This window comes from Nerophis lumbriciformis, linkage group LG04 (assembly GCF_033978685.3).
Source record: "Nerophis lumbriciformis linkage group LG04, RoL_Nlum_v2.1, whole genome shotgun sequence".
NCBI classification, from domain to species: domain Eukaryota; kingdom Metazoa; phylum Chordata; class Actinopteri; order Syngnathiformes; family Syngnathidae; genus Nerophis; species Nerophis lumbriciformis.
The window spans coordinates 1,532,501-1,560,227 of NC_084551.2; the positions used below are offsets into that span (position 1 = coordinate 1,532,501).

General features: G+C 41.0%; 1 protein-coding gene across 1 annotated transcript in view; it reads right to left on the reverse strand.

Annotated features, from left to right (window-relative positions):
- Nucleotides 1-1,868: 1,868 nt before the first annotated feature.
- The window catches only part of LOC133594598 (cell adhesion molecule CEACAM1-like), a 37,012-nt gene continuing 11,153 nt past the window's right edge, over nucleotides 1,869-27,727 (reverse strand). The window contains exons 3-6 of the mRNA XM_061947423.1: nucleotides 17,440-17,718; nucleotides 17,107-17,370; nucleotides 16,956-17,045; nucleotides 1,869-2,025 (exon numbers count right to left, since the gene is read on the reverse strand). Coding sequence (XP_061803407.1) covers nucleotides 2,006-2,025; nucleotides 16,956-17,045; nucleotides 17,107-17,370; nucleotides 17,440-17,718 — 653 coding nt within the window. The 3' untranslated portion in view covers nucleotides 1,869-2,005. The remainder of the gene's footprint in view (nucleotides 2,026-16,955; nucleotides 17,046-17,106; nucleotides 17,371-17,439; nucleotides 17,719-27,727) is intronic.

The following is a 27,727-nucleotide window of genomic DNA, read 5'->3' on the forward strand; positions in this document are numbered from 1 at the left end:
ATACACATTTATACACGTATATATAGAGATATATATATACACGTATATATAGATATATACATACATGTATGTGTATGTATATAAATGACGTTTATTTTTAACCCTGTCCAAAAAAAATTGCTAAAATGTTTGTCTTCAAGAAATATACCGAAGCGTATCCAACACATTTTATTCATACTACAAAGAAGGGTTTTAAATGTAGATTCAAGTCATCACAGGTCCCCTGTAATAATATTTGATAATATGTATATTTCAGGCAGAATTAATGTTATCAGATTGACAAAAAACTATAAATATAAAATCTATTCACAGCAGAGGTTTTCTTTGTCATTATAGAAAAACGAGAGAGGATATTATTTTGAACATAATGTCGCATGGTTGAATAACATTTTCCCCGAAGCAACATTCATTCAACAAACATTCCAAACAAAACAAAAAAAGAACTTGGGTTAATTAATATAATTTCAGGTTTTATTAGGTAAAACAGAAAGCTACAATAATACGTTCATCTTACAGAACACAACCGGTTGGCAAGAAAAACATGAAGGTTTTCAGTTACTGCATTTTTTATTTTTAGTAGGTATATCAGGGCCGGCCCGTGGCATAGGCCGTATAGGCAAATGCTAAGGGCGCCGTCCACCAGGGGGCGCCACGCCAGTGCCACAAATGTTGGAGAAAAAATAAATAAAATAAAAGTTGGTACTATTATTTCTAAATACAAAAAATAATCCCACGTTAATTAAAATGCAAAGTAAAGCCTATTTAATAGAAATATTATTTGTTACAACATTACGCCCCCCCACCCCTCCTCCCCCCGCACGGTGCGCCCCCTCCCTTCCCGTATCATGACTCTTTTTGGACGTCACCACATCAAAAAATCAACACAAGATGTCAAAACGGCCAAAACTGTCAGGTGCCCAAGGAAGAAAAAAGAGAAAAGAAGAGGAGGAGAAACGAGAAAAGACAGAGGTAGCAGGTAGGTAACGTTAGCCTACATGAAATGATTTGTCTGTTACAGAATGTGATAGTAACCTGGCTTTTTAGCAGTAAGATAATGTTACATGATTCGGCAATTGCTAATCTATAATCTGTTTTAACGTCGGGTTAATATTGTGGAGGGGGCTAAATTGTTATGGAAAATAATAATGTAACGTTAGGTAATTACAGTACTCCCACCTTACATTCCTTAGGGACATTTGTATTAGATCTTTTAAGCAGGTGTTTTTTGTTTACATTGTTATTGCCTTCTGGTTAGCTAATGTTTGCCCTGCAGGTAATAGTCACTTTTCCACCCCTTTACATATTAGATATAGTTGTAAGTAAAAAAAAAAGGTCAAAGACAAAGCTATTCGGTTTCTTGTGAGTATATACACTTCACTGCCGATGTGGGGGGGCGCCACCTAAAATCTTGCCTAGGGCGCCAGATTGGTTAGGGCCGGGCCTGAGGTATATGACCGCAAATTTGTCTTTTGGTTTCTCTTATTCCTGTCCTTTCGCTTCCTTTTTTTATTGTTTACTGTAATCACAAACCCGCATACAAGTATGGAAAAAAGCAAAAGGACTGAGGACTATTAATCCCCCTAACCACTAATATCAATTATATTTAAATGATATTTAACATTACAGAAAAAATAAAAAACAGCCGTAAAGAAGAAAAATGACTCTTACATCCTTAAATGAATTCAAGTTCAGCACATTTTTGAAAACTTAAACTGAAGCGAAGCAAAACCAGTTGGTGTTTACAGTTGATCTACCCACAAGCAATCGCTGTGTTTGTGGTCATGCAAAGCAGGTTTTCTTCACGCAATAGAGACCAGATTAATGTTTTATTAGTGAGAGAATGACATCATACAGAGACAGCCGACATTAAAAATACAATATTTCAGCTGGATCTAAATAGTTACATTGTTGGTTAATATTAATGATGTAGTATTTAAGCAGCAATTATGTTTTCTATATATTTCACAATATTGGACACACACAATATTGTTTCACCATGCATGGTTCAGAGGGGGCCACCAGCATCTGTGAAAGACAAGCAGTCGTTTTTTTTTGTTTTTTTTGAAAGCATAGCATTCTGTCATAATACTGTTCTGTCCTTGCTGGCCACTTGACACCCCTGGGACACAATTGTTGTGAGTCTCTCAGATACCTTGTTCAGAACAAACACACAATTCAATTTCCAGGAAAAAAAAGACCTTATTGTTACAATTGAATACGTTCCAATGAAAGAGTTGTATTATTAGAAAGTCAGACAGGATTCAGTTTGGCTTATATGCAAATATTCTCATTCATCCAGGTCATTGTTATCTAAGAGCATTGAATCAATCTGCTCAGATTGTCTCAGAAAATGTTTCGCCTCTCATCTGAGCAGCAGTTCATGGTCGCAAATTGAAGTAAAACAGCTCTCGCCTGAGAGTCTGGCGCAGGGTACAAAGTACTTCTTCTACAAAAGGAGGCAGAATCAGGCTAAGATGGTTTCACTCTTATTGTGGACGACAGTTGTTAAACTACAAAGGACCTGATCTACTAAAGGTATGTGTGTATTAAAACACGTTCAAACTCAATACTGCACACAAAGTTGATCAACTAAGCTTGTGTGCACAAGATTAAGGGCCTGATTTACTAAGGCTATGTGTACACTAAGCCGGATAACCCCTTAAACAAATAATTATTTAGCCTAAGCCCCGTTTCAGCCACACTAAAACATTGTTTAAGGCAGGGGTGCTCACACTTTTTCTGCAGGCGAGCTACTTTTCAATTGATCAAGTCGTGGGGATCTACCTCATTCATATACAGGTAAAAGCCGGTAAATTAGAATATTTTGAAAAACTTGATTTATTTCAGTAATTGCATTCAAAAGGTGTAACTTGTACATTATATTTATTCATTGCACACAGACTGATGCATTCAAATGTTTATTTCATTTAATTTTGATGATTTGAAGTGGCAACAAATGAAAATCCAAAATTCCGTGTGTCACAAAATTAGAATATTACTTAAGGCTAATACAAAAAAGGGATTTTTAGAAATGTTGGCCAACTGAAAAGTATGAAAATGAAAAATATGAGCATGTACAATACTCAATACTTGGTTGGAGCTCCTTTTGCCTCAATTACTGCGTTAATGCGGCGTGGCATGGAGTCGATGAGTTTCTGGCACTGCTCAGGTGTTATGAGAGCCCAGGTTGCTCTCATAGTGGCCTTCAACTCTTCTGCGTTTTGGGGTCTGGCATTCTGCATCTTCCTTTTCACAATACCCCACAGATTTTCTATGGGGCTAAGGTCAGGGGAGTTGGCGGGCCAATTTAGAACAGAAATACCATGGTCCGTAAACCAGGCACGGGTAGATTTTGCGCTGTGTGCAGGCGCCAAGTCCTGTTGGAACTTGAAATCTCCATCTCCATAGAGCAGGTCAGCAGCAGGAAGCATGAAGTGCTCTAAAACTTGCTGGTAGACGGCTGCGTTGACCCTGGATCTCAGGAAACAGAGTGGACCGACACCAGCAGATGACATGGCACCCCAAACCATCACTGATGGTGGAAACTTTACACTAGACTTCAGGCAACGTGGATCCTGTGCCTCTCCTGTCTTCCTCCAGACTCTGGGACCTCGATTTCCAAAGGAAATGCAAAATTTGCATGGTTGGGTGATGGTTTGGGGTGCCATGTCATCTGCTGGTGTCGGTCCACTCTGTTTCCTGAGATCCAGGGTCAACGCAGCCGTCTACCAGCAAGTTTTAGAGCACTTCATGCTTCCTGCTGCTGACCTGCTCTATGGAGATGGAGATTTCAAGTTCCAACAGGACTTGGCGCCTGCACACAGCGCAAAATCTACCCGTGCCTGGTTTACGGACCATGGTATTTCTGTTGTAAATTGGCCCGCCAACTCCCCTGACCTTAGCCCCATAGAAAATCTGTGGGGTATTGTGAAAAGGAAGATGCAGAATGCCAGACCCAAAAACGCAGAAGAGTTGAAGGCCACTATCAGAGCAACCTGGGCTCTCATAACACCTGAGCAGTGCCAGAAACTCATCGACTCCATGCCACGCCGCATTAACGCAGTAATTGAGGCAAAAGGAGCTCCAACCAAGTATTGAGTATTGTACATGCTCATATTGTTCATTTTCATACTTTTCAGTTGGCCAACATTTCTAAAAATCCCTTTTTTGTATTAGCCTTAAGTAATATTCTAATTTTGTGACACACGGAATTTTGGATTTTCATTTGTTGCCACTTCAAATCATCAAAATTAAATGAAATAAACATTTGAATGCATCAGTCTGTGTGCAATGAATAAATATAATGTACAAGTTACACCTTTTGAATGCAATTACTGAAATAAATCAAGTTTTTCAAAATATTCTAATTTACTGGCTTTTACCTGTATATAATTTATATTTACTTATTTATGAAATATATGTTTTTGTTAACAAGTTAAAGGTGTTGGAATAATTGTTTGTAAGTTATCACAAAAGAAACGTTGTATTATGAATGCTGTCTTTCGAGGCCTAACAAGAGGAAGAAGGCTCGTGAAACGCCACTGTGATTTCAACACGGACAGATGGCAGGATCTGCTCAACTTCCAGAGGAACTCTCTTTGAAGTGTTAAACGAACTCTCTCTGAAGTATTTCACAAACTCTCTTCCAACTATTTGGTAACCGAGGTCAACGCTATTTACGACCCGCTGCCCTCTTGAAGTTGCTGTGGTCAGGAGACGGGAGGGGTTATCCATTGTCCTCCAACACCTGCCCCAGCTGGATCCAGGAAGAGCCCAAGCCCGAGAAATCCTCTTCTTGGACTTCAAAGCGACCGAAAACAATGACTGTTTTACATACTCCCCATTCCTGCTGTGACATGTGTTGGTGCGTGAACATTGAACATCTGAATAAAGGAGGTGACGGAAACCTTCTTCGTCAGAGCGTGGTGCAGGACTGCACAGAGAGTGCAGTGGCCATGTCTCTCCTCAATATTGAGTCCAAATTGAATTCTGTCTCTGTTTGATTCCTTGCCTTTTGTCTTGTTTAATAGATGTCCTCAGTGTTTGAACGTGACAAAAGGTGTTTAATGATAATGCAAGCATGTTTAACACATATAGTTAATATTGTTAATACATTAAAGGTGTTTAATGATAATACAAGTATGTTTAATACATATAGTTAATATTGTTAACAAGTTAAAGGTGTTTAAAGATAATGCAAGCATGTTTAACACATATAGTTAATATTGTTAACAAGTTAAAGGTGGTTAAAAATAATACAATCATGTTTAACACAAATAGTTAATATTGTTAACAACTTAAAGGTGGTTAAAGATAAAACAAGCATGTTTAACACATATAGTTAATATTGTTAACAACTTAAAGGTGGTTAAAGATAAAACAAGCATGTTTAACACATATAGTTAATATTGTTAACAACTTAAAGGTGGTTAAAGATAATACATGCATGTTTAACACATATAGATTCCTTTCTTTCATGAAGACAAGAATATAAGTTGGTGTATTACCTGATTCTGATGACTTGCATTGATTGGAATCAGACAGTGGTGATGATAACGTCCGCATTTTCGAATGGAGGAGAAAAAAAGTCCTCCTTTCTGTCCAATACCACATGAAAGTGGTTGGTTTTTGGCATCTTATTTGTCCAGCTTCCGTACTCCTTTGTATACACTTTACAAGAAATACATAGTGGGCAAACTCCGTAGCTTGCTAGCTTGTGCACGCCAGCTTTCTGAGACTCTTATTTTGGTAGCGCAGGCAGGATGAAGCAGAGCTTTTATTGTGCAACTGTGCAGTCGGTCTTTGGAGTTTTGACGACAGGTACGGCGCCAGAGTCTGTTGAAATAAAGTGTTTCTCGCCTTCCAGTCGGTAATTTTAATGAGCTGGCAGCAGCCAGCGTCATCTCAGAAGACCCTCGGGTGCCGTGAATGTCAATCAAGTGACGAAAGTGACGTCATAGTGAAGATTAATGATCGCTCATTTTTAGGACTATTTTTTTAATGCCTGGCTGGTGATCGACTGACACACCCTCCGAGATCGACCGGTAGATCGCGATCGACGTAATGAGCACCCGTGGTTTAAGGTAACCCTCCTTGGATAATTTTTTACACGGGTAAGTGCGCCGTGTATTTCTTGAATCTCCGGCTCTTAGCTATGTATGGACTCATCGATCGTTTACAAACTGAGTTCGAAGAGGAAGTGAAGTCAGAAAGACCGCACACCACACAGGAAGTGATGTCAGAAACAACGCACCCCAGCCAGCTTCAGAACAACTGAAGCTAACCACTGGAAAGATGGAGGCGAGTCATCCAGACATGCCCGTGGTTTCTCCTTCTTCTACATGTACAGACGCTTGTGGAAATCACACATGCATACATTAAGAGAAGGAAACGTGCGATTGCAGCTATTTGGGATACAACACTTCTCAGACGGCAAGAGAACTTTGGAATGTCCAGGTCCAGCTGTGATTCTACTTAACGAAAAACTCCGTCCATTTGTCGAAGGGGAGACAACGTAGCGTGTGCTTTGTATTACCTGGCCGTCGAGAGAAGACTACGGAAAACATCGAATGCATTTGGACCGGCAAAGCAGACTGTATCAGTTATTGTCCGCCATGTATGTCGTGGACTCAACGTCTAGGTCCAGAGTATATAAAGTCACCAAAATCGAATGGGCAATGAAGGTGAAGACAAAAGAGTGAGGAGTGTCCTGACCAGATATGTAGATCCCGAGATTCCATCCATCCATCCATCTTCTTCCGCTTATCCGAGGTCGGGTCGCGGGGGCAGCAGCCTAAGCAGGGAAGCCCAGACTTCCCTCTCCCCAGCCACTTCGTCCAGCTCTTCCTGTGGGACCCCGAGGCGTTCCCAGGCCAGCCGGTAGACATAGTCTTCCCAACGTGTCCTGGGTCTTCCCCGCGGCCTCCTACCGGTCGGACGTGCCCCAAACACCTCCCTAGGGAAGCGTTCGGGTGGCATCCTGACCAGATGCCCGAACCACCTCATCTGGCTCCTCTCCATGTGGAGGAGCAGCGGCTTTACTTTGAGCTCCTCCCGGATGGCAGAGCTTCTCACCCTATCTCTAAGGGAGAGCCCCGCCACCCGGCGGAGGAAACTCATTTGGGCCGCTTGTACCCGTGATCTTGTCCTTTCGGTCATAACCCAAAGCTCATGACCATAGGTGAGGATGGGAACGTAGATCGACCGGTAAATTGAGAGCTTTGCCTTCCGGCTCAGCTCCTTCTTCACCACAACGGATCGATACAGCGTCCGCATTACTGAAGACGCCGCACCGATCCGCCTGTCGATCTCACGATCCACTCTTCCCTCACTCGTGAACAAGACTCCGAGGTACTTGAACTCCTCCACTTGGGGCAAGATCTCCTCCCCAACCCGGAGATGGCACTCCACCCTTTTCCGGGCGAGAACCATGGACTCGGACTTGGAGGTGCTGATTCTCATCCCAGTCGCTTCACACTCGGCTGCGAACCGATCCAGTGAGAGCTGAAGATCCTGGCCAGATGAAGCCATCAGGACCACATCATCTGCAAAAAGCAGAGACCTAATCCTGTAGCCACCAAACCAGATCCCCTCAACGCCCTGACTGCGCCTAGAAATTCTGTCCATAATTGAGATTGATTGATGTAAAATGTTCTTTATCACATTGTTTACGTGTCTAATAAAGTTTTGATTAATTTATGATGGCTTAAACGACCATTGTGTGTGTGTGGACAAGGATAAGGTTAGGTGGGATTTACCCTGGATAACCTTTATAAACGGGGCCTTAGATCCAAATACCACGAGGTGAACAACATGAGCAATCTGTAAAACAGCGTGTCCTATTACTGGACGCGTTGTGTGTGATCTACTAACGCTGCATGTACAATTGAAAAGTGGTGCAGACCGCCTTATTTAAATGAGGACTTTGCGTGCATTTGGGGCTTTCACCACGGAGACGGACGATCATTTCTTGGACATTCACGTTATCATGGCCGTTTCCAGGGCCGGCCCGTGGCATAGGCCGCATAGGCAAATGCTAAGGGCGCCGTCCATCAGGGGGCGCCACGCCAGTGCCACAAATGTTGGAGAAAAAAAATTTTAAAAAATAAGTTGGTACTATTATTTCTAAATACAAAAAATAATCCCACGTTAATTAAAATGCAAAGTAAAGCCTATTTAATAGAAATATTATTTGTTACAACATTACCCCCCCCCCCCCCCCTCCTCCCCCCGCACGGTGCGCCCCCTCCCTTCCCGTATCATGACTCTTTTTGGACGTCACCACATCAAAAAATCAACACAAGATGCCAAAACTGTCAGGTGCCCAGGGAAGAAAAAAGAGAAAAGAAGAGGAGGAGAAACGAGAAAAGACAGAGGTAGCAGGTAGGTAACGTTAGCCTACATGAAATTATTTGTCTGTTACAGAATGTGATAGTAACCTGGCTTTTTAGCATTAAGCTAATGTTACATGATTCGGCAATTGCTAATCAATACATAGCTAGTTCTGTTTTAACGTCGGGTTAATATTGTGGAGGGGGCTAAATTGTTATGGAAAATAATAATGTAACGTTAGGTAATTACAGTACTCCCACCTTACATTCCTCAGGGACATTTCTTTCTTTCTTTAGTTTATTTGGAACATGAACACACTTACATCATAATACATCACACAATTTCATATCATTTCATTTTACATCATGCACGAAAAGGAGTAGGAAGAAGCAAAGCTTATTTAATCCTACCCCTTTCCCATTTCAAAGCGTTTACAAATATATAGAATCATTTACTGACCTTTTTATATAATAAAATAACATCTATGAATTAGTATACAACAGTTTTGTAAAATGTAATTAATTAATTAATTCAGTCATTATTAACATACTGAGATGAAGAATATCTTATTTTCAATAAGGTTGAAAGTATTTCTCATAATTCTTCTTCTTTGTACTCTGTAAGCACTATTATTTTGAACAACCTCTTAAACTGGATCATATCAGTACAATTTTTTACTTCTTTACTTAATCCATTCCATCATTTAATTCCACATACTGATATGCTAAAAGTTCTAAGTGTTGTACGTGCATATAAATGTTTGTATTAGATCTTTTAAGCAGGTGTTTTTTGTTTACATTGTTATTGCCTTCTGGTTAGCTAATGTTTGCCCTGCAGGTAATCGTCACTTTTCCACCCCTTTATATATTAGGTATAGTTGTAAGTAAAAAAAAAAGGTCAAAGACAAAGCTATTCGGGTTCTTGTGAGTATATACACTTCACTGCCGATGTGGGGGGGCGCCACCTAAAATCTTGCCTAGGGCGCCAGATTGGTTAGGGCCGGGCCTGGCCGTTTCGCTATGTTTTCTAACAAGCAGGAGACATCCACCCCTTTTTATGAGCATGTTAGAAGCAGTCGTGCGGTGCCTATGTTGACAAACATTTTTTATTTACTGCTGAATGTGTATGGGAGAGAGGCAGCATTTACTCTGCTCACTATGCAAAAAATGCATACTAAAAAAACATAATAAATCACTTTTTTTTTTTTTAATTTTAATTTTTTTTATTTTTTTTTATTTATTTTTGTGTCACATTGATAAATCACATTGAGCGTGCTAAACGATTATATTTGCATTTTCTCCCATTACTGTGGGCATTTTGATGATCAGCATATAATTTGCATATTAATGAAGACACAGATGCAAAATGCACGCCTTATTCGGCCCACTTAAGAGACGCAATGCCATACTTGCCAACCCTCCCGGATTTTCTGGGAGACTCCCGAAATTCAGCGCCTCTCCCGAAAACCTCCCGGGACAAATTTTCTCCCGAAAAACTCCCGAAATTCAGGCGGAGCTGGAGGCCACGCCCCCTCCAGCTCCATGCGGACCTGAGTGACGTGTTGACAACACACAACAACAGCGTCTACCGTAAAGCAGTTCGTCTGCCGTAAACGGCAATGTTGTGACACTTTTAAACAGGACAATACTGCCATCTACTGTACATGCATATGTGACCCACCCATAATGTGTCACATTTTTGTGTTGATTTATTTATTTTATTTTGTGGTTTGAATTCGTTTTTGGAGCTGTCATTACACATTTATCAGTATTCACATTGGTCAGTAGGGGGCAGTAGGGCGTTTCTTCCCAATTGAATGCGATCACCTGCAGACCGGAAGTGTCTTGTCATTCTGATGAGCGCAACCAGTCTGTGAACAATTGAAACGTCCTGTGTGCTTTTTCCTCCTGTATAACAGGTTAGTTTTGGTGAATCAACTCACTGAATAATATCCATGTGATCTTTATAAGTTTAAGTACACATTCTGATGGTGGAGCCTAACTCTAAAGTGTTTGTGAGTTGTAGTTTGTATTTGTGAATGAATCCAGTGCACAGCTGCAGTAATCAATACAAAATGGCGACGTGAGTGCGCAATGTTTGTATAGGAACTTCTGATCCTAATTCAGACTCCCAAATTAGAGTTCCTGTTTTCTTATTTGTTTTTATAATGTATATTTGTATAATGTGTGTGTTCTGAAATAGTGACAGAAAATAGAACAAGGATGGACAATTCAACCCTTAACTAAACAATGAGTAGATGAGTGTTATGTGTGTGTATATGTGTAAATAAATGAACACTGAAATTCAAGTATTTATTTTATTTATATATATATATATATATATATATATATATATATATATATATATATATATATATATATATATATATATATATATATATATATGTATGTGTGGGAAAAAAATCACAAGACTATTTCATCTCTACAGGCCTGTTTCATGAGGGGGTTCCCTCAATCATCAGGAGATTTTAATGGGAGCATTCACATACCATGGTTTATATAGGGCACAGAGTGGGTGGGTACAGGCTGGCGTAGGGGCGTGGTGATTGGCTCATGTGTTACCTAGGAGGTGTTTCCGTCTGTGGCGGCATGCTGTTACAATTTCGCTGCGCTTGTTGAGGGATGACAGGTCTGGACGGTAAATAATAAACAGTTTCTCTTTCAAGCATAGGTTGCATCTTTTATTACCACTATTGTAAGGTGTGCTGGATGCAAGAATTTGCCATGTTATTGAATATTCAACATTATTGTCTTTGAGGTCCCAAATGTGTTTGCTGAGTTCTGTGGTATTCCGCAGGTTTTGGTTCCTGAAAGAAGCCTTGTGATTGTTCCATCTGGTTTTAAACTCTCCCTCGGTTAATCCTACATATGTGTCGGATGTGTTAATGTCCTTGCGTGTTACCTTAGATTGGTAGACAACTGATGTTTGTAAGCACCCCCCGTTGAGAGGGCAATCAGGTTTCTTTCGGCAGTTGCAGCCTTTGTTGGTTTTGGAGTCGCTCTGTCCGGGGGCCGACGGCTCATTTGCAATTGTTTTGTTGTGGTTTGAGATAATTTGTCGTATATTGTTCATACAGCTGTAGCTCAATTTAATGTTGTTCTTGTTGAATACTTTTCTTAGGATGTTGTCTTTGGGAAAGTGTTTGTCAATCAGATTGAGGAATTTGTGTCCAATGTTAGTTGAGACGTTTTTGCTGTATGGGGGGTTGTACCAGATGTTGTATGTAGGATTAACCGAGGGAGAGTTCAAAACCAGATGGAACAATCACAAGGCTTCTTTCAGGAACCAAAACCTGCGGAATACCACAGAACTCAGCAAACACATTTGGGACCTCAAAGACAATAATGTTGAATATTCAATAACATGGCAAATTCTTGCATCCAGCACACCTTACAATAGTGGTAATAAAAGATGCAACCTATGCTTGAAAGAGAAACTGTTTATTATTTACCGTCCAGACCTGTCATCCCTCAACAAGCGCAGCGAAATTGTAACAGCATGCCGCCACAGACGGAAACACCTCCTAGGTAACACATGAGCCAATCACCACGCCCCTACGCCAGCCTGTACCCACCCACTCTGTGCCCTATATAAACCATGGTATGTGAATGCTCCCATTAAAATCTCCTGATGATTGAGGGAACCCCCCCTCATGAAACAGGCCTGTAGAGATGAAATAGTCTTGTGATTTTTTTCCCACACATACATATATATATATATATATATATATATATATATATATATATATATATATATATATACTGTAACTAGTAGCTATATATATATATATATACTGTAACTAGTAGCTATATATATATATATATATATATATATATATAGCTAGAATTCACTGAAAGTCAAGTATTTCTTATATGTATATATATCTTAACCACGCCCCCCACCTCCCGAAATCGGAGGTCTCAAGGTTGGCAAGTATGCGCAATGCTCTTTGCAAATGTTTAGTAGATCAGCTTTGCGTGTGCAATCAGGTTTGCACGTGTTTTAGTACACACAAATCTTTAGTAAATCAGGCGCTAAGTCTCTCTAACGAGCAAAATAGAGAACGTGTAGCATCTACTGTACTATGAAATAACATGTTTTTCCAAATTGTTTGCTCCTGGGAGCAGCCAGTTCTGGTAAATAGTGATCCATCATTGTGAACAGGGAATAAAGTATGGCCATTAAGCGATGCCAAGCCACATTCTGCACGTGTTACAACAACGTGGCTTCGTAGTAAAAGAGTGCGGGTCCTAGTCTGGCCCGCCTGTAGTTCAGACTTGTCTCCCGTTGAAAATGTGTGGCGCATTATGAAGCCTAAAATACGACAACGGAGACCCCGGACTGTTGAACAACTTAAGCTGTACATCAAGCAAGAATGGGAAAGAATTCCACCTGAAAAGCTTAAAAAATTGGTCTCCTCAGTTCCCAAACGTTTACTGAGTGTTGTTAAAAGGAAAGGCCATGTAACACAGTGGTAAAAATGCCCCTGTGCCAACTTTTTTGCAATGTTTTGCTGACATTAAATTCTAAGTTAATGATTATTTGCAAAAAAAAAATAAGTTTCTCTGTTCAAACATTATAAAATCTTGTCTTTGCAGTCTATTCAATTGAATATAAGTTGAAAAGGATTTGCAAATCATTGTATTCTGTTTTTATTTACGATTTACACAACGTGCCAACTTCACTGGTTTTGGGTTTTGTATAGCAGTTTAACGGACACCTATTAATATTTATTTTATGGTTTTATCATGCGTTTATGAACATTTTTCATTATGTCGAATGAGGCTCGGTCTCACTTGCCGACCCTGACCGCACATCCCTATTTGAAAATAGCCCTGTGAGAAATTCATAGTACGTTTATGACCCTGCCTCTCCGAATCGTCCAAATCCAAACGATACCCAACCCTATCGCTGTGTCCTGAATAAAAGGCTCGTACTAATGTTTTGTGGGATTGTGGGAGGCGACTGATAGGGATGATGTTCGAAACCGGTTCTCCCGGTTGTTCGATAAAAAAAGAACCGATTCCATGGACTTGAATCCCTTTTTGAGAACCGGTTCCCGTTAACGAGGCCACTATAGTAAAGAAAAATAGTTGGTTCTTTATTCGAATCCCTGGGAACGAATCCCGTCCCACAGGAAATGCCCTGTGGGCCGGCAATGTTATGCCCATTTGATTGTAGACTCTTACTGACACCTTGTGGCGATATGAAAATACTATGCGTCATTAGTTTGGGCACTTCCGGGTCGGTGACGTCAGTTCAGTTCATGAGACAATTGAGAAGTAGACAAGTTGTGTTAGCTCTTACAAGCCTTGGAAAAGTTAAAGTCTGTAAGTAAACTGTTTAACTTGTTTATGTAACTCAATATTAAGGTGGAAAGTGGTTAAATTTGATACTAAGATGTTTATTGAAAAACGATTTTTGTGCACTGTTTCAATGGATGTTTTGAAGACTTAAAATGGCTGCCAGTCGTGTATTTCCACCATCGAAATAATTTTTTGGAAGAAGAATTGTTGATTGATGACTGTGGTGTTCTTAGTGTCATAGTGTGTGTAGTTTGTATGTTCCAATAGCAGCAGAAGTGCACTTTTTGGAGAGCTGTATTATTTTCAGTTTTGTGCCCAAGGGACTGATTTTATTTAACACTATATTATTATTTATACACCTATAGTGATCACAGAGACAGGTTGTTTTTGTGTTGCTGTATATATTTGTTTTTCTGAAAAATCCCACTTAATATACTTTGGGTAACAACATACCTGCCAACATTTGAAATCAGAAAAACCTAGTAGCCAGGGTCCAGGGGCCGCAGACCCCGGTAGGTCCAGGACAAAGTCCTGGTGGGGGGTTCAGGTTCGCCCCCCGACGCAAAATGATTATTAGCATTCAGACAGGTTAAAATGTTGCTAAAACCATCACTTTTCTATCAGTCACAGTGACTTTTCAAAACAAAAATATTACAGCAAAATTCATATGGGTTGATTGACATGTTTATTCTGTAAGCTAACTTCAATAGTTTGAAATTATTTTGACAGTTAATGCCAGTTATCCTGTCAACCTTTCACAAGACTTCAATTTGTTAATTGAAAGTATAAACACTTTTTACAGTAAACAAATGGTAAAACAGTACTAAACAATTCCATAAAAAAAAATTGGTGTCATTATTAACTTTCTGTCCAAGCTTGTATAATCTACTGCCTTGTTCAATTGTAAAAAATATTCTGTGCCTAAAATTCACATTTCTATCACAATTATCATACTGTAAACATGGTAAGCTAACTTCATTAAAATTAATAGTCCTGTCAATAGCATGGAATTACAATTCAAATGTAGTTTTTTTGTAAGCCTTTCAAAACCCTAACCCTAACCCTAACCCTAACCCTAACCCTAACCCTAACCCTAACCCTAACCCTAACCCTAACCCTATTTTTTATCACTGCAACCGTAACCCGGAATAGGTTGATGAAAACCGTACTAATTACGGGAAAACCGGAGTAGTTGGCAGGTATGTGACTGTGGTGTTCTTAGTGTCATAGTGTGTGTAGTTTGTACGTTCCAATAGCAGCAGAAGTGCACTTTTTGGAGAGCTGTATTATTTTCAGTTTTGTGCCCAAGGGACTGATTTTATTTAACACTATATTATTATTTATACACCTATAGTGATCACAGAGACAGGTTGTTTTTGTGTTGCTGTATATATTTGTTTTTCTGAAAAATCCCACTTAATATACTTTGGGTAACAACAGTCAATATTTATTTATTTTATATTTTTAGGGGGGTAACAGTCAATATTTATTTATTTTATTTTTTTCTTATAAAATAAAAGTGAGCTTTTGTTAAACCAAATATTGTGTTTTTTTCCATATACAACAACCTATCTGGGTTCGATAAGAGAATCGATAAGGTATCGGTTCGATAGGAGGATTCGATAATGGGCCCGAACTCGATAATTTCTTATCAAACATCATCCCTAGCGACTGATGATATTCAAGGTAATATCAAATATACAGGTAAAAGCCAGTAAATTAGAATATTTTGAAAAACTTGATTTATTTCAGTAATTGCATTCAAAAGGTGTAACTTGTACATTATATTTATTCATTGCACACAGACTGATGCATTCAAATGTTTATTTCATTTAATTTTGATGATTTGAAGTGGCAACAAATGAAAATCCAAAATTCCGTGTGTCACAAAATTAGAATATTACTTAAGGCTAATACAAAAAAGGGATTTTTAGAAATGTTGGCCAACTGAAAAGTATGAAAATGAAAAATATGAGCATGTACAATACTCAATACTTGGTTGGAGCTCCTTTTGCCTCAATTACTGCGTTAACGCGGCGTGGCATGGAGTCGATGAGTTTCTGGCACTGCTCAGGTGTTATGAGAGCCCAGGTTGCTCTGATAGTGGCCTTCAACTCTTCTGCGTTTTTGGGTCTGGCATTCTGCATCTTCCTTTTCACAGATTTTCTATGGGGCTAAGGTCAGGGGAGTTGGCGGGCCAATTTAGAACAGAAATACCATGGTCCGTAAACCAGGCACAGGTAGATTTTGCGCTGTGTGCAGGCGCCAAGTCCTGTTGGAACTTGAAATCTCCATCTCCATAGAGCAGGTCAGCAGCAGGAAGCATGAAGTGCTCTAAAACTTGCTGGTAGACGGCTGCGTTGACCCTGTATCTCAGGAAACAGAGTGGACCGACACCAGCAGATGACATGGCACCCCAAACCATCACCCAACCATGCAAATTTTGCATTTCCTTTGGAAATCGAGGTCCCAGAGTCTGGAGGAAGACAGGAGAGGCACAGGATCCACGTTGCCTGAAGTCTAGTGTAAAGTTTCCACCATCAGTGATGGTTTGGGGTGCCATGTCATCTGCTGGTGTCGGTCCACTCTGTTTCCTGAGATCCAGGGTCAACGCAGTCGTCTACCAGCAAGTTTTAGAGCACTTCATGCTTCCTGCTGCTGACCTGCTCTATGGAGATGGAGATTTCAAGTTCCAACAGGACTTGGCGCCTGCACACAGCGCAAAATCTACCCGTGCCTGGTTTACGGACCATGGTATTTCTGTTCTAAATTGGCCCGCCAACTCCCCTGACCTTAGCCCCATAGAAAATCTGTGGGGTATTGTGAAAAGGAAGATGCAGAATGCCAGACCCAAAAACGCAGAAGAGTTGAAGGCCACTATCAGAGCAACCTGGGCTCTCATAACACCTGAGCAGTGCCAGAAACTCATTGACTCCATGCGACGCCGCGTTAACGCAGTAATTGAGGCAAAAGGAGCTCCAACCAAATATTGAGTATTGTACATGCTCATATTTTTCATTTTCATACTTTTCAGTTGGCCAACATTTCTAAAAATCCCTTTTTTGTATTAGCCTTAAGTAATATTCTAATTTTGTGACACACGGAATTTGGGATTTTCATTTGTTGCCACTTCAAATCATCAAAATTAAATGAAATAAACATTTGAATGCATCAGTCTGTGTGCAATGAATAAATATAATGTACAAGTTACACCTTTTGAATGCAATTACTGAAATAAATCAAGTTTTTCAAAATATTCTAATTTACTGGCTTTTACCTGTATATATCAAATCTTACCGAGCATTGCCAGGAGGAATCCGAGCCATGGCATCATGGGAACGAGCCACACGTGAAAGGCATGTTGTTTCAATGCTGATGTGTGCGACTCTGCAGACAAACGGATACATTACCCACTGAATTATATCGCTTCACTTTCCAATCAACTCACTGCTGATCACAACGTCTTTGGTGATGTTGCTGCTTCTGTTGGTCTCATTGTTGTAGGCCAGACATCCGTAGGGGCCGCTCTGGTCCTGGCTGACATCAAACAGCTTCAGCGAAGGACCCGTGGAGTTTAGAAGTTGGCCCCTGAAAGCCCACTGCAGCAGAGCAGGAGGACTGGACTGAGCCGAGCAGAGCATGGTCAGGTTGGATCCGGTCAGAAAGGAAGTCGCGTTGCCGTTGACGGCGAGGACCATGTTGTCGGGGCCGTCTGAGGAGGAAAAAGGAGACTTTCAAGCGCTGTGGATTAGAACTTCAGGGCTTGAAGTGAATCACTCACAGGTGATGGTGAAGGTTAAAAAATCGCTGGTGCCGTTGCTGACGGGATTGAACGCAAAGCACCTGAAGGGTCCACGGTCGTGGCGGGTAACGCCAACGATGGAGAGCGTGGCGTTTTCATCAGTGAGCGCAACTCTTTCATTGGCGACGACCTCGGAGCTGCCATTCAGCCACAGGAACGACGGCGATGAGCCTGAGGAGGCGGAGCACGTCACCACCACTGTGGACAACTCCGACAGGTCCGTTTGATTGACGCTGAAGGTCACGTTTGAAACAGGCTCTGTGAAGGAAGAAAACACACATGGTTATGCAAAAACTACTTTTAATATCGCACCAAATGTCATCTCCCTCACTTGCCTGCTCCACTTTTGAGAGAAGAGGCGCTTCATCAGTGGCTTTTGACATTTTGGAGTTTTCATGACATCATGAAGGAAAAAGGTCCTTCCCCATGCACATGAGACTAGGGATGTCCCGATCCGATATTTGGATCGGATCGGCCGCCGATATTTGCCAAAAAATGCGTAACCAATCTGGCGCCCTAGGCAAGATTTTAGGTGGCGCCCCCCCACATTTTTTTTTTTACTTACAACTATACCTAATATATAAAGGGGTGGAAAAGTGACTATTACCTGCAGGGCAAACATTAGCTAACCAGAAGGCAATAACAATGTAAACAAAAAACACCTGCTTAAAAGATCTAATACAAATGTCCCTGAGGAATGTAAGGTGGGAGTACTGTAATTACCTAACGTTACATTATTATTTTCCATAACAATTTAGCCCCCTCCACAATATTAACCCGACGTTAAAACAGAACTCGCTATTTATTGATTAGCAATTGCCGAATCATGTAACATTAGCTTAATGCTAAAAAGCCAGGTTACTATCACATTCTGTAACAGACAAATCATTTCATGTAGGCTAACGTTACCTACCTGCTACCTCTGTCTTTTCTCGTTTCTCCTCCTCTTCTTTTCTCTTTTTTCTTCCCTGGGCACCTGACAGTTTTGGCCGTTTTGACATCTTGTGTTGATTTTTTTGATGTGGTGACGTCCAAAAAGAGTCATGATACGGGAAGGGAGGGGGCGCACCGTGGGGGGGCGTAATGTTGTAACAAATAATATTTCTATTAAATAGGCTTTACTTTGCATTTTAATTAACGTGGGATTATTTTTTGTATTTAGAAATAATAGTAACAACTTTTTTTTTCTTTTTTTTTTTCTCTCCAACATTTGTGGCACTGGCGTGGCGCCCCCTGATGGACGGCGCCCTTAGCATTTGCCTATACGGCCTATGCCACGGGCCGGCCCTGTCGGCAAGGCATGGGAAACTGCCGATCCAGATCTAAAAAAAAACTCCGGTCCGTGTTTTCCAACGCACCGATTTAAATAATACATTCCACTTTTCTGCTGCTCCCTAATTTCCGTTCCGCATTTTCCAGCACACCTTCAACACATCCACAGGTCTGTGGATTCTCACGCAGTTGCTTTTAGCTGCTGGCATTACACGACAGGCTCTTCTCACTCTTTCCTGTGTCTCCCTCTCACAGACAGCAAGTGCACCTTCTTACACACGTCACATACTGTCACGTCATACGTCACATACTGTCACGTCATACGTCACATACGTATACGCCCTCTCCCAGCAGAGAGGTAGCAGCATGGCTAACGTTAGCTGTGATGCTAGCGCAGCCGTGCGAGCAACGCTCCCTCTCAGGTGCGCGCCTGTGCAATTGTGCACTGCGCATAGCAATTACCGTATTTTCCGCACCATAAGGCGCCCTGGGTTATAAGCCGCGCCTTCAATGAACGGCATATTTCAAAACTTTGTCCACCTATAAGCCGCCCCGTGTTGTAAGCCGCATCTAACTGCGCTAAAGGAATGTCAAAAAAACAGTCAGATAGGTCAGTCAAACTTTAATAATATATTAAAACCAGCGTGATGTGGGCGCGCATGGAATCGTATATCAACATGGACGAAGCTGCGTGAAAAAAGCCACCCGGCCTCGCGTAAACGTACCTTAACCACTCGCTCATCTTTTCTTCATCCATCCATCCCTTCGAGTTAGCTTTTATGATGACGCCGGCTGGAAAGGTCTCTTTTGGCAAGGTCTTCCTTTTGAATATCACCATGGGTGGAAGTTTCTGGCCATTAGCATGGCAAGCTAGAACCACAGTGAAGGATGACTTCTCATTCCCTGTGGTGCGAATATTCACCGTACGTGCTCCCGTTGTATCCACAGTGCGGTTCACAGGAATATCAGTTGCTGTGAAATAGTAATCCGTGTGCGGATGGAGAGATTGCGTCTTTTCATGAATCGGATCCCTGTCACTTGGTAGGAGCCATTTTGTGGTCTTTACAGATGTAAACACACAAAGGAAATGAAACGTACGGTAATATCCGCGCGCTTTTTCTTCTTCTACGCGGGCGGGTGGTTGCTTACAGTAGAAGAAGAAGCGCTTCCTGTTCTATGGGGGCGGGTGCTTACCTTGGCGGTTGCTTGCGTAGAAGAAGAAGCGCTTCCTGTTCTACCGGGAAAAAAGATGGCGGCTGTTTACCGTAGTTGCGAGACCGAAACTTTATGAAAATGAATCTTAATATTTATCCATATATAAAGCGCACCGGGTTATAAGGCGCACTGTCAGCTTTTGAGAAAATTTGTGGTTTTTAGGTGCGCCTTATAGTGCGGAAAATACGGTATATGCCACGCACAAAATCAAATAAAAAAATAAGCGCATAACAATTTTCGACACACGGACACGACAGAGAAAACAGTTTTCGTCATCATTGTTCAAATATTGTGACATCTGTCGAGACGCTTATCTCCATTCGGTGCCACACGTCCACACCATCAAAATGCCGAGGCAAAAATTTCCACATCAACACCGTATGAAAACAATAGTGATTTTTTTAGTTGTGATTTCCTTCTCTGCATGAAAGTTTAAAAGTAGCATATATTAATGCAGTATGAAGAAGAATGTTTTAATGTAGACATGCAAGCCTTGAAAGAACATTTTGAAAATCAAGACATTTCCTGCAAATGGGTGCCTTTCTACCCTATATTTTAACTTTAGATTTATTCTCATATCAAACTCTTTTAGCTGTCTTTTTGACACTTACATCCGGCGCCCCCCTCCACACCCTGGATTGTAAATAATGTAAATAATTCAATGTGATCATCTTGTGTGATGACTGTATTATGATGATAGTATATATCTGATAGTATATATCTGTATCATGAATCAATTTAAGTGGACCCCGACTTAAACAAGTGGAAAAACTTATTGGGGTGTTACCATTTAGTGGTCAATTGTACGGAATATGTACTTCACTGTGCAACCTACTAATAAAAGTCTCAATCAATCAATCAAAACACATAGAATCATCATACTGCTGTGATTATATGCATCAAGTGTTCATTCAAGGCTGAGGCAAAATATCGAGATATATATCGTGTATCGCAATATGGCCTTAAAATATGGCAATATTAAAAAAAGGCCATATCGCCCAGCCCTAGTTCAATGATGCCATTTCTGTTTGTCATGTATCATTTTGTCTATTTTGTGTTTATCCTTGAATAAACAGGTCAGTTTCTTGTCACCAACCATTGTGTATTATTCAAACTCCCCTAATTCAGCTGGCTAGTTGTTATCAAGAGTACTAAAACCCTTTTCAACATGATTCTGACAACTAAGTAGGCTAAATAACTTTAAACTTTAATACATGCTCGGATAGGCCAGTATCGGTCAGTATCGGTATCGGATCGGAAGTGCAAAAACAATATCGGTATCGGATCGGAAGTGCAAAAACCTGGATCGGGACATCCCTACATGAGACCACCTTTGACAAACCCCTAGCGCAGGGGTCGGCAACCCAAAATGTTGAAAGAGCCATATTGGACCAAAAATACAAAAAAATATCTGTCTAAAAATTAAAAGCCATCTACAAGTGATGGAATGAACTCAACACATGATATAAGTGTCTACATTAGCCTACTATCCAAATGACTATGTGTTGCAGGCTGACACAAATATTTGTTGACAGTAATGTTGAAATGTAATATTTATTCCTCATATTTTTACAACATTGGAAAACATTAGTAAAACGCAGGCTTCTCAGAGAGTGAGATAACTCTTCTGAGTTACTGGCTTAGAATGGCCAAAGGTATAGATGTGTGTCCATCCATTTTTCTACCGCTTATTCCCTCCGGAGTGACAGGGGGCGCTGGAGCCTATCTCAGCTACAATCGGGCGGAAGGCGGTGTACACCTTGGACAAGTCGCCACCTCATCCTAGATGTGTATACCGTATTTTTCGGACTACAAGTCGCAGTTTTTTTCATAGTTTACCGTAAAATCAGGGCCGGCCCGTGGCATAGGCCGTATAGGCAAATGCTAAGGGCGCCGTCCATCAGGGGGCGCCACGCCAGTGCCACAAATGTTGGAGAAAAAAAAAAAAGAGAGAAAAAAAAAAAAAAGTTGGTACTATTATTTCTAAATACAAAAAATAATCCCACGTTAATTAAAATGCAAAGTAAAGCCTATTTAATAGAAATATTATTTGTTACAATACGCCCCCCTCCCCCCTCCCCCCGCACGGTGCGCCCCCTCCCTTCCCGATGACTCTTTTTGGATGTCACCACATCAAAAAATCAACACAAGATGTCAAAACGGCCAAAACTGTCGGGTGCCCAGGGAAGAAAAAAGAGAAAAGAAGAGGAGGAGAAACGAGAAAAGACAGAGTTAGCAGGTAGGTAACGTTAGCCTACATGAAATTATTTGTCTGTCACAGAATGTGATAGTAGCTGGCTTTTTAGCATTAAGCTAATGTTACATGATTCGGCAATTGCTAATCAATAAATAGCTAGTTCTGTTTTAACGTCGGGTTAATATTGTGGAGGGGGCTAAATTGTTACGGAAAATAATAATGTAGCGTTAGGTAATTACAGTACTCCCACCTTACATTCCTCAGGGACATTTGTATTAGATCTTTTAAGCAGGTGTTTTTTGTTTACATTGTTATTGCCTTCTGGTTAGCTAATGTTTGCCCTGCAGGTAATAGTCACTTTTCCACCCCTTTATATATTAGGTATAGTTGTAAGTAAAAAAAAAAAAAGGTCAAAGACAAAGCTATTCAGTTTCTTGTGAGTATATACACTTCACTGCCGATGTGGGGGGGCGCCACCTAAAATCCTGCCTAGGGCGCCAGATTGGTTAGGGCCGGGCCTGCGTAAAATATCAAATAATATTATTTAGCTCTTTCACGTAAGAGACTAGACGTATAAGATTTCATGGGATTTAGCGATTAGGAGTGACAGATTGTTTGGTAAACGTATAGCATGTTCTATATGTTATAGTTATTTGGATGACTCTTACCATAATATGTTACGTTAACATACCAGTTGGTTATTTATGCCTCATATAACGTACACTTATTCAGCCTGTTGCTCACTATTCTTTGTTTATTTTAAATTGCCTTTCAAATGTCTATTCTTGGTGTTGGCTTTTATCAAATAAATTTCCCCCAAAAATGTGACTTATATATGTTTTTCCCCTTCTTTATTATGCATTTTCGGCCGGTGCGACTTATACTCTGGAGCGCCTTATACTCCGAAAAATATGGGTAGATGTGTGTGTCCAAGTTAAAGAAAATGGCGGGCTGTCTTCTTCTAATGCAGTGTGTCAAACTCATTTTAGATCGGGGGCCACATGGAGAAAAATCTACTCCCAAGTGGGCCGGACTGGTAAAATCACGGCACGATAACTTAAAAATAAAGACAACTTCAGAATGTTTTTTTTGTTTAAAAATAGAACTAGCACATTCTGAAATTTTTTGTTTAAAAATAGAACTAGCACATTCTGAAATTGTACAAGTCATAATGTTGTTGTTTTTTTGTTGTTGTTTTTTTACAATTACCTGTTGTGGTTAATAGTATATATACTTTATTTGCCGTTATTTATATTTTCTGAATAAACCATGTGATAATAATCCTCAGTCAACTCATTGGTGTTCATTTTCAATCCATCAAGATAAATAAATTACCGTATTTTCCGCACTATAAGGCGCACCTAAAAACCACAAATTTTCTCAAAAGCTGACAGTGCGCCTTATAACCCGGTGCACTTTATATATGGATTAATATTAAGATTCATTTTCATAAAGTTTCGGTCTCGCAACTTCGGTAAACAGCCGCCATCTTTTTTCCCGGTAGAACAGGAAGCGCTTCTTCTTCTACGCAAGCAACCGCCAAGGTAAGCACCCGCCCCCATAGAACAGGAAGCGCTTCTTCTTCTACTGTAAGCAACCACCCGCCCGCGTAGAAGAGGAAAAAGCGCGCGGATATTACCGTACGTTTCATTTCCTTTGTGTGTTTACATCTGTAAAGACCACAAAATGGCTCCTACTAAACGACAGGGATCCGGTTCATGAAAAGACGCAATCTCTCCATCCGCACACGGATTACTATTTCACAGCAACTGATATTCCTGTGAACCGCACTGTGGATACAACGGGAGCACGTACGGTGAATATTCGCACCACAGGGAATGAGAAGTCATCCTTCACTGTGGTTCTAGCTTGCCATGCTAATGGCCAGAAACTTCCACCCATGGTGATATTCAAAAGGAAGACCTTGCCAAAAGAGACCTTTCCAGCCGGCGTCATCATAAAAGCTAACTCGAAGGGATGGATGAAGAAAAGATGAGCGAGTGGTTAAGGGAAGTTTAAGTTTACGCGAAGAGGCCGGGTGGCTTTTTTCACGCAGCTCTGTCCATGTTGATATACGACTCCATGCGCGCCCACATCACGCTGGTTTTTAATATATTATTAAAGTTTGACTGACCTATCTGACTGTTTTTTTGACATTCCTTTAGCGCAGTTAGATGCGGCTTACAACACGGGGCGGCTTATAGGTGGACAAAGTTTTGAAATATGCCGTTCATTGAAGGCGCGGCTTATAACCCAGGGCGCCTTATGGTGCGGAAAATACGGTATACCAAAATCAAATTACAGTATGTTATTTATGTAGTTTGATCATTTTCCTCCCAGAACAAGCTAGTCAGATTACTTCTAGACCTCCACCCCAGATCCCACCTCACTCCTACCTACTTCTCCAAAGTGGGCTGGCTCAGTGTGGAGGACAGAGTAAAACAACTTGCACTGAGCCTGGTCTATAAAATCCGCTACACCTCCCTGATACCGAAGTACATGTCAAACTACTTCCTTAACGTAAATGACCGCCATGACCACAACACCAGGGGGAGCTCCACTAACCACGTTAAACCCAGATTCGATCTAACAAAGGTCTTAACTCATTCTCTTTCTATGCCACATCAATATGGAATGCACTCCCAACAGGTATAAAAGAAAGGGCATCTCTATCCTCCTTCAAAACCACAATAAAAGTACACCTCCAGGCAACTTCAACCCTAAACTAACACCCTCCCTGGATTGTTAATAATCAAATGTAAACAATCAAATGTAGATACTTTTCTTATGCCTTCTGATCTCTCTCTCTCTCTCTATGTCCACTACTTGCTGTACATATCCTACCAAGTCAGACCTACACTGTTTCAATATCCATTTATCTGTTCTCAATTGTTGATGACTGATGATAACAACCAAACCTAACACCCCCCCCCTCCACACCCCGAATTGTAAATAATGTAAATAATTCAATGTATATACTCTGATGATTATCTTGTGTGATGACTGTATTATGATGATAGTATATATCTGTATTAGAAATGCGCGGTTTGCGGGCACAACCGCGGATTATCCGCGGATCGGGCGGATGAAATTTAAAAAAAATAGATTTTATCCGCGGGTCGGGTCGGGCGGTTGAAATAAAAAAAAATTAGGTTTTAAATAGATTCAGGCGGATGGCAGTTAAACCAATTGGTAAATATATATACATAGTTAAATGTTGTTACCCACATACGAAAAACGAGCAGGCACCTGCAGCATATGCCACAACAGAAGAAAAAACAAAAAGAGATGGACACTTTTACGGAGCGGAGAAGGGACGCCTCGCCGGGGTCCGGGACCGAGGACCCTTCCCCCGAGAGGGCCCCACCGGGAGCCGTAGCTGAGGCGATCCGCGAGAAGGGCCCGACGCACGTCCAGGGTCACCACCGCGCCCACCGCACCGACACCCCGCCTCGTCCGCCTTCGCCGCGGCCGGCGTCACGCGCAGCAGGTAAGCAGCTTACCTGCCCGCCACCCCCGTGGCCGGGGGCTCGTAACAGGAGTCACTCCGCGCGCTCCGCCCGCGCAGCCTACCTGCCCGCCACCCCTGTTGCCGGGGGCGCGTAACAGGGGTCACTCCGCGCGCAGTGCGCTCACGAAAGGGGTGGGGCTCACCCTGGTTGATATAGACAGCAGGACGGTGGCCATGGAAGTTGGAACCCGCTAAGGAGTGTGTAACAACCCACCTGCCGAATCAACTAGCCCTGAAAATGGATGGCACTGGAGCGTCGGGCCCATACCCGGCCGTCGCCGGCAGCGAGATGCGCTTGGAGGTGCGCTCAGCGCGGCTCTCATATGATTGCGCACTGGTGTGCGTCTAGGTCGTGACAGCGTGGCACGCGAATGTCTGTTCTGCATTGGATCAGTCTCCTTTCTTTAACAGGCAAAAGCTTTATAACCTCACTAATGCCTTGCATCGTCTATATTAGATATATAACAACGGGCGGGTGCGGGCGGATGCGGTTCTGATCAAATGTTACATCGGGTGGATGGCGGATGGTTGACGACTTTCTGATGCGGTTGCGGATGAAATAATTGCCTATCCGCGCATCTCTAATCTGTATCATGAATCAATTTAAGTGGTACCCGACTTAAACAAGTTGAAAAACTTATTGGGGTGTTACCATTTAGTGGTCAATTGTACGGAATATGTACTTCACTGTGCAACCTACTAATAAAAGTCTCAATCAATCAATGATGTACTAACATCATGTGGTTTATTTTGTACGTATATAGCATCATCTACAAAGGTACAAAGAATTGCTATTGCGACATTTGGACACATTTAGAACAGCTGTTTTTTTCATTCAAAAAAATTCAGGTAAATGTTTATACTTAGCAAACTCATCCCGCGGGCCGGATAAAAACTGTTCGCGGGCCTGATCCGGCCCTCGGGCCGTACGTTTGATACCCCTGTTCTAATGGATTTATAACAATTAGTGATGGGTCCGGCAACACCGATGCATCGGCGCATGCGTCGAGCTCATAGAGCAAAACCCTGTGTCGGTGCGCGTACCGCTTTTAGAAAGTCACGTGACCGATCATGAGCTGTTTTGGTCACGTGACCGATACGCCAACTGTGTCGCACTGACGCCTCCTCTGTGCCCTGTGAGCGGCTCTTTTCTACAGCCGGAGAAATAATAACTAAGAAGAGAAATCGTCTAAAATGTAATACGTCGGAAAAACTTTTCTTTTTTTTTTTTTTAATAAAAATGTATAAAAAAAATAAAATTAAAAACATTCCCAGTCCACAATCATCCACAACACGTTCTCTTATATTTCCATGTTATGATACATGTTCACATTATTTATTGACTGTATCTAAAAAAGATACAAATATATTTTTATTTAAATGAAGATATGAAATAATCCTAAATGAAATACAATGACTTGGTTTATATTATTGTATATACTAGGGCAGGGGTCACCAACGCGGTGCCCGCGGTCACCAGGTAGCCCGTAAGGACCAGATCAGTCGCCCGCTGGCCTGTTCTAAAAATAGCTCAAAGAGCAGCACTTACCAGTGAGCTGCCTCTATTTTTTAAATTGTATTTATTTACTAGCAAGCTGGTCTCGCTTTGCTCCACATTTTTAATTCTAAAAGAGACAAAACTCAAATAGAATTTGAAAATCCAAGAACATATTTTAAAGACTTGGTCTTCACTTGGAATAAGCGGTAGAAAATGGATGGATGGATGGGTCTTCACTTGTTTAAATAAATTCATTTATTTCTTACTTTGCTTCTTATTACTTTTAGAAATACAATTTTAGAGAAAAAATACAACCTTAAAAATGATTTTAGGATTTTTAAACAAATACACCTTTTTACCTTTTAAATTTCTTCCTTATCTTTCCTGACAATTTAAATCAATGTTCAAGTAATTTTTTTTTTTATTATTGTAAAGAATAATAAATATTTTAGCTTCTGGTTTTTCAACGAAGAATATTTGTGAAATATTTCTTCAAACTTACTATGATTAAAATTCAAAAAAATTATTCTGGCAAATCTAGAAAATCTGTAGAATCAAATTTAAATCTTATTTC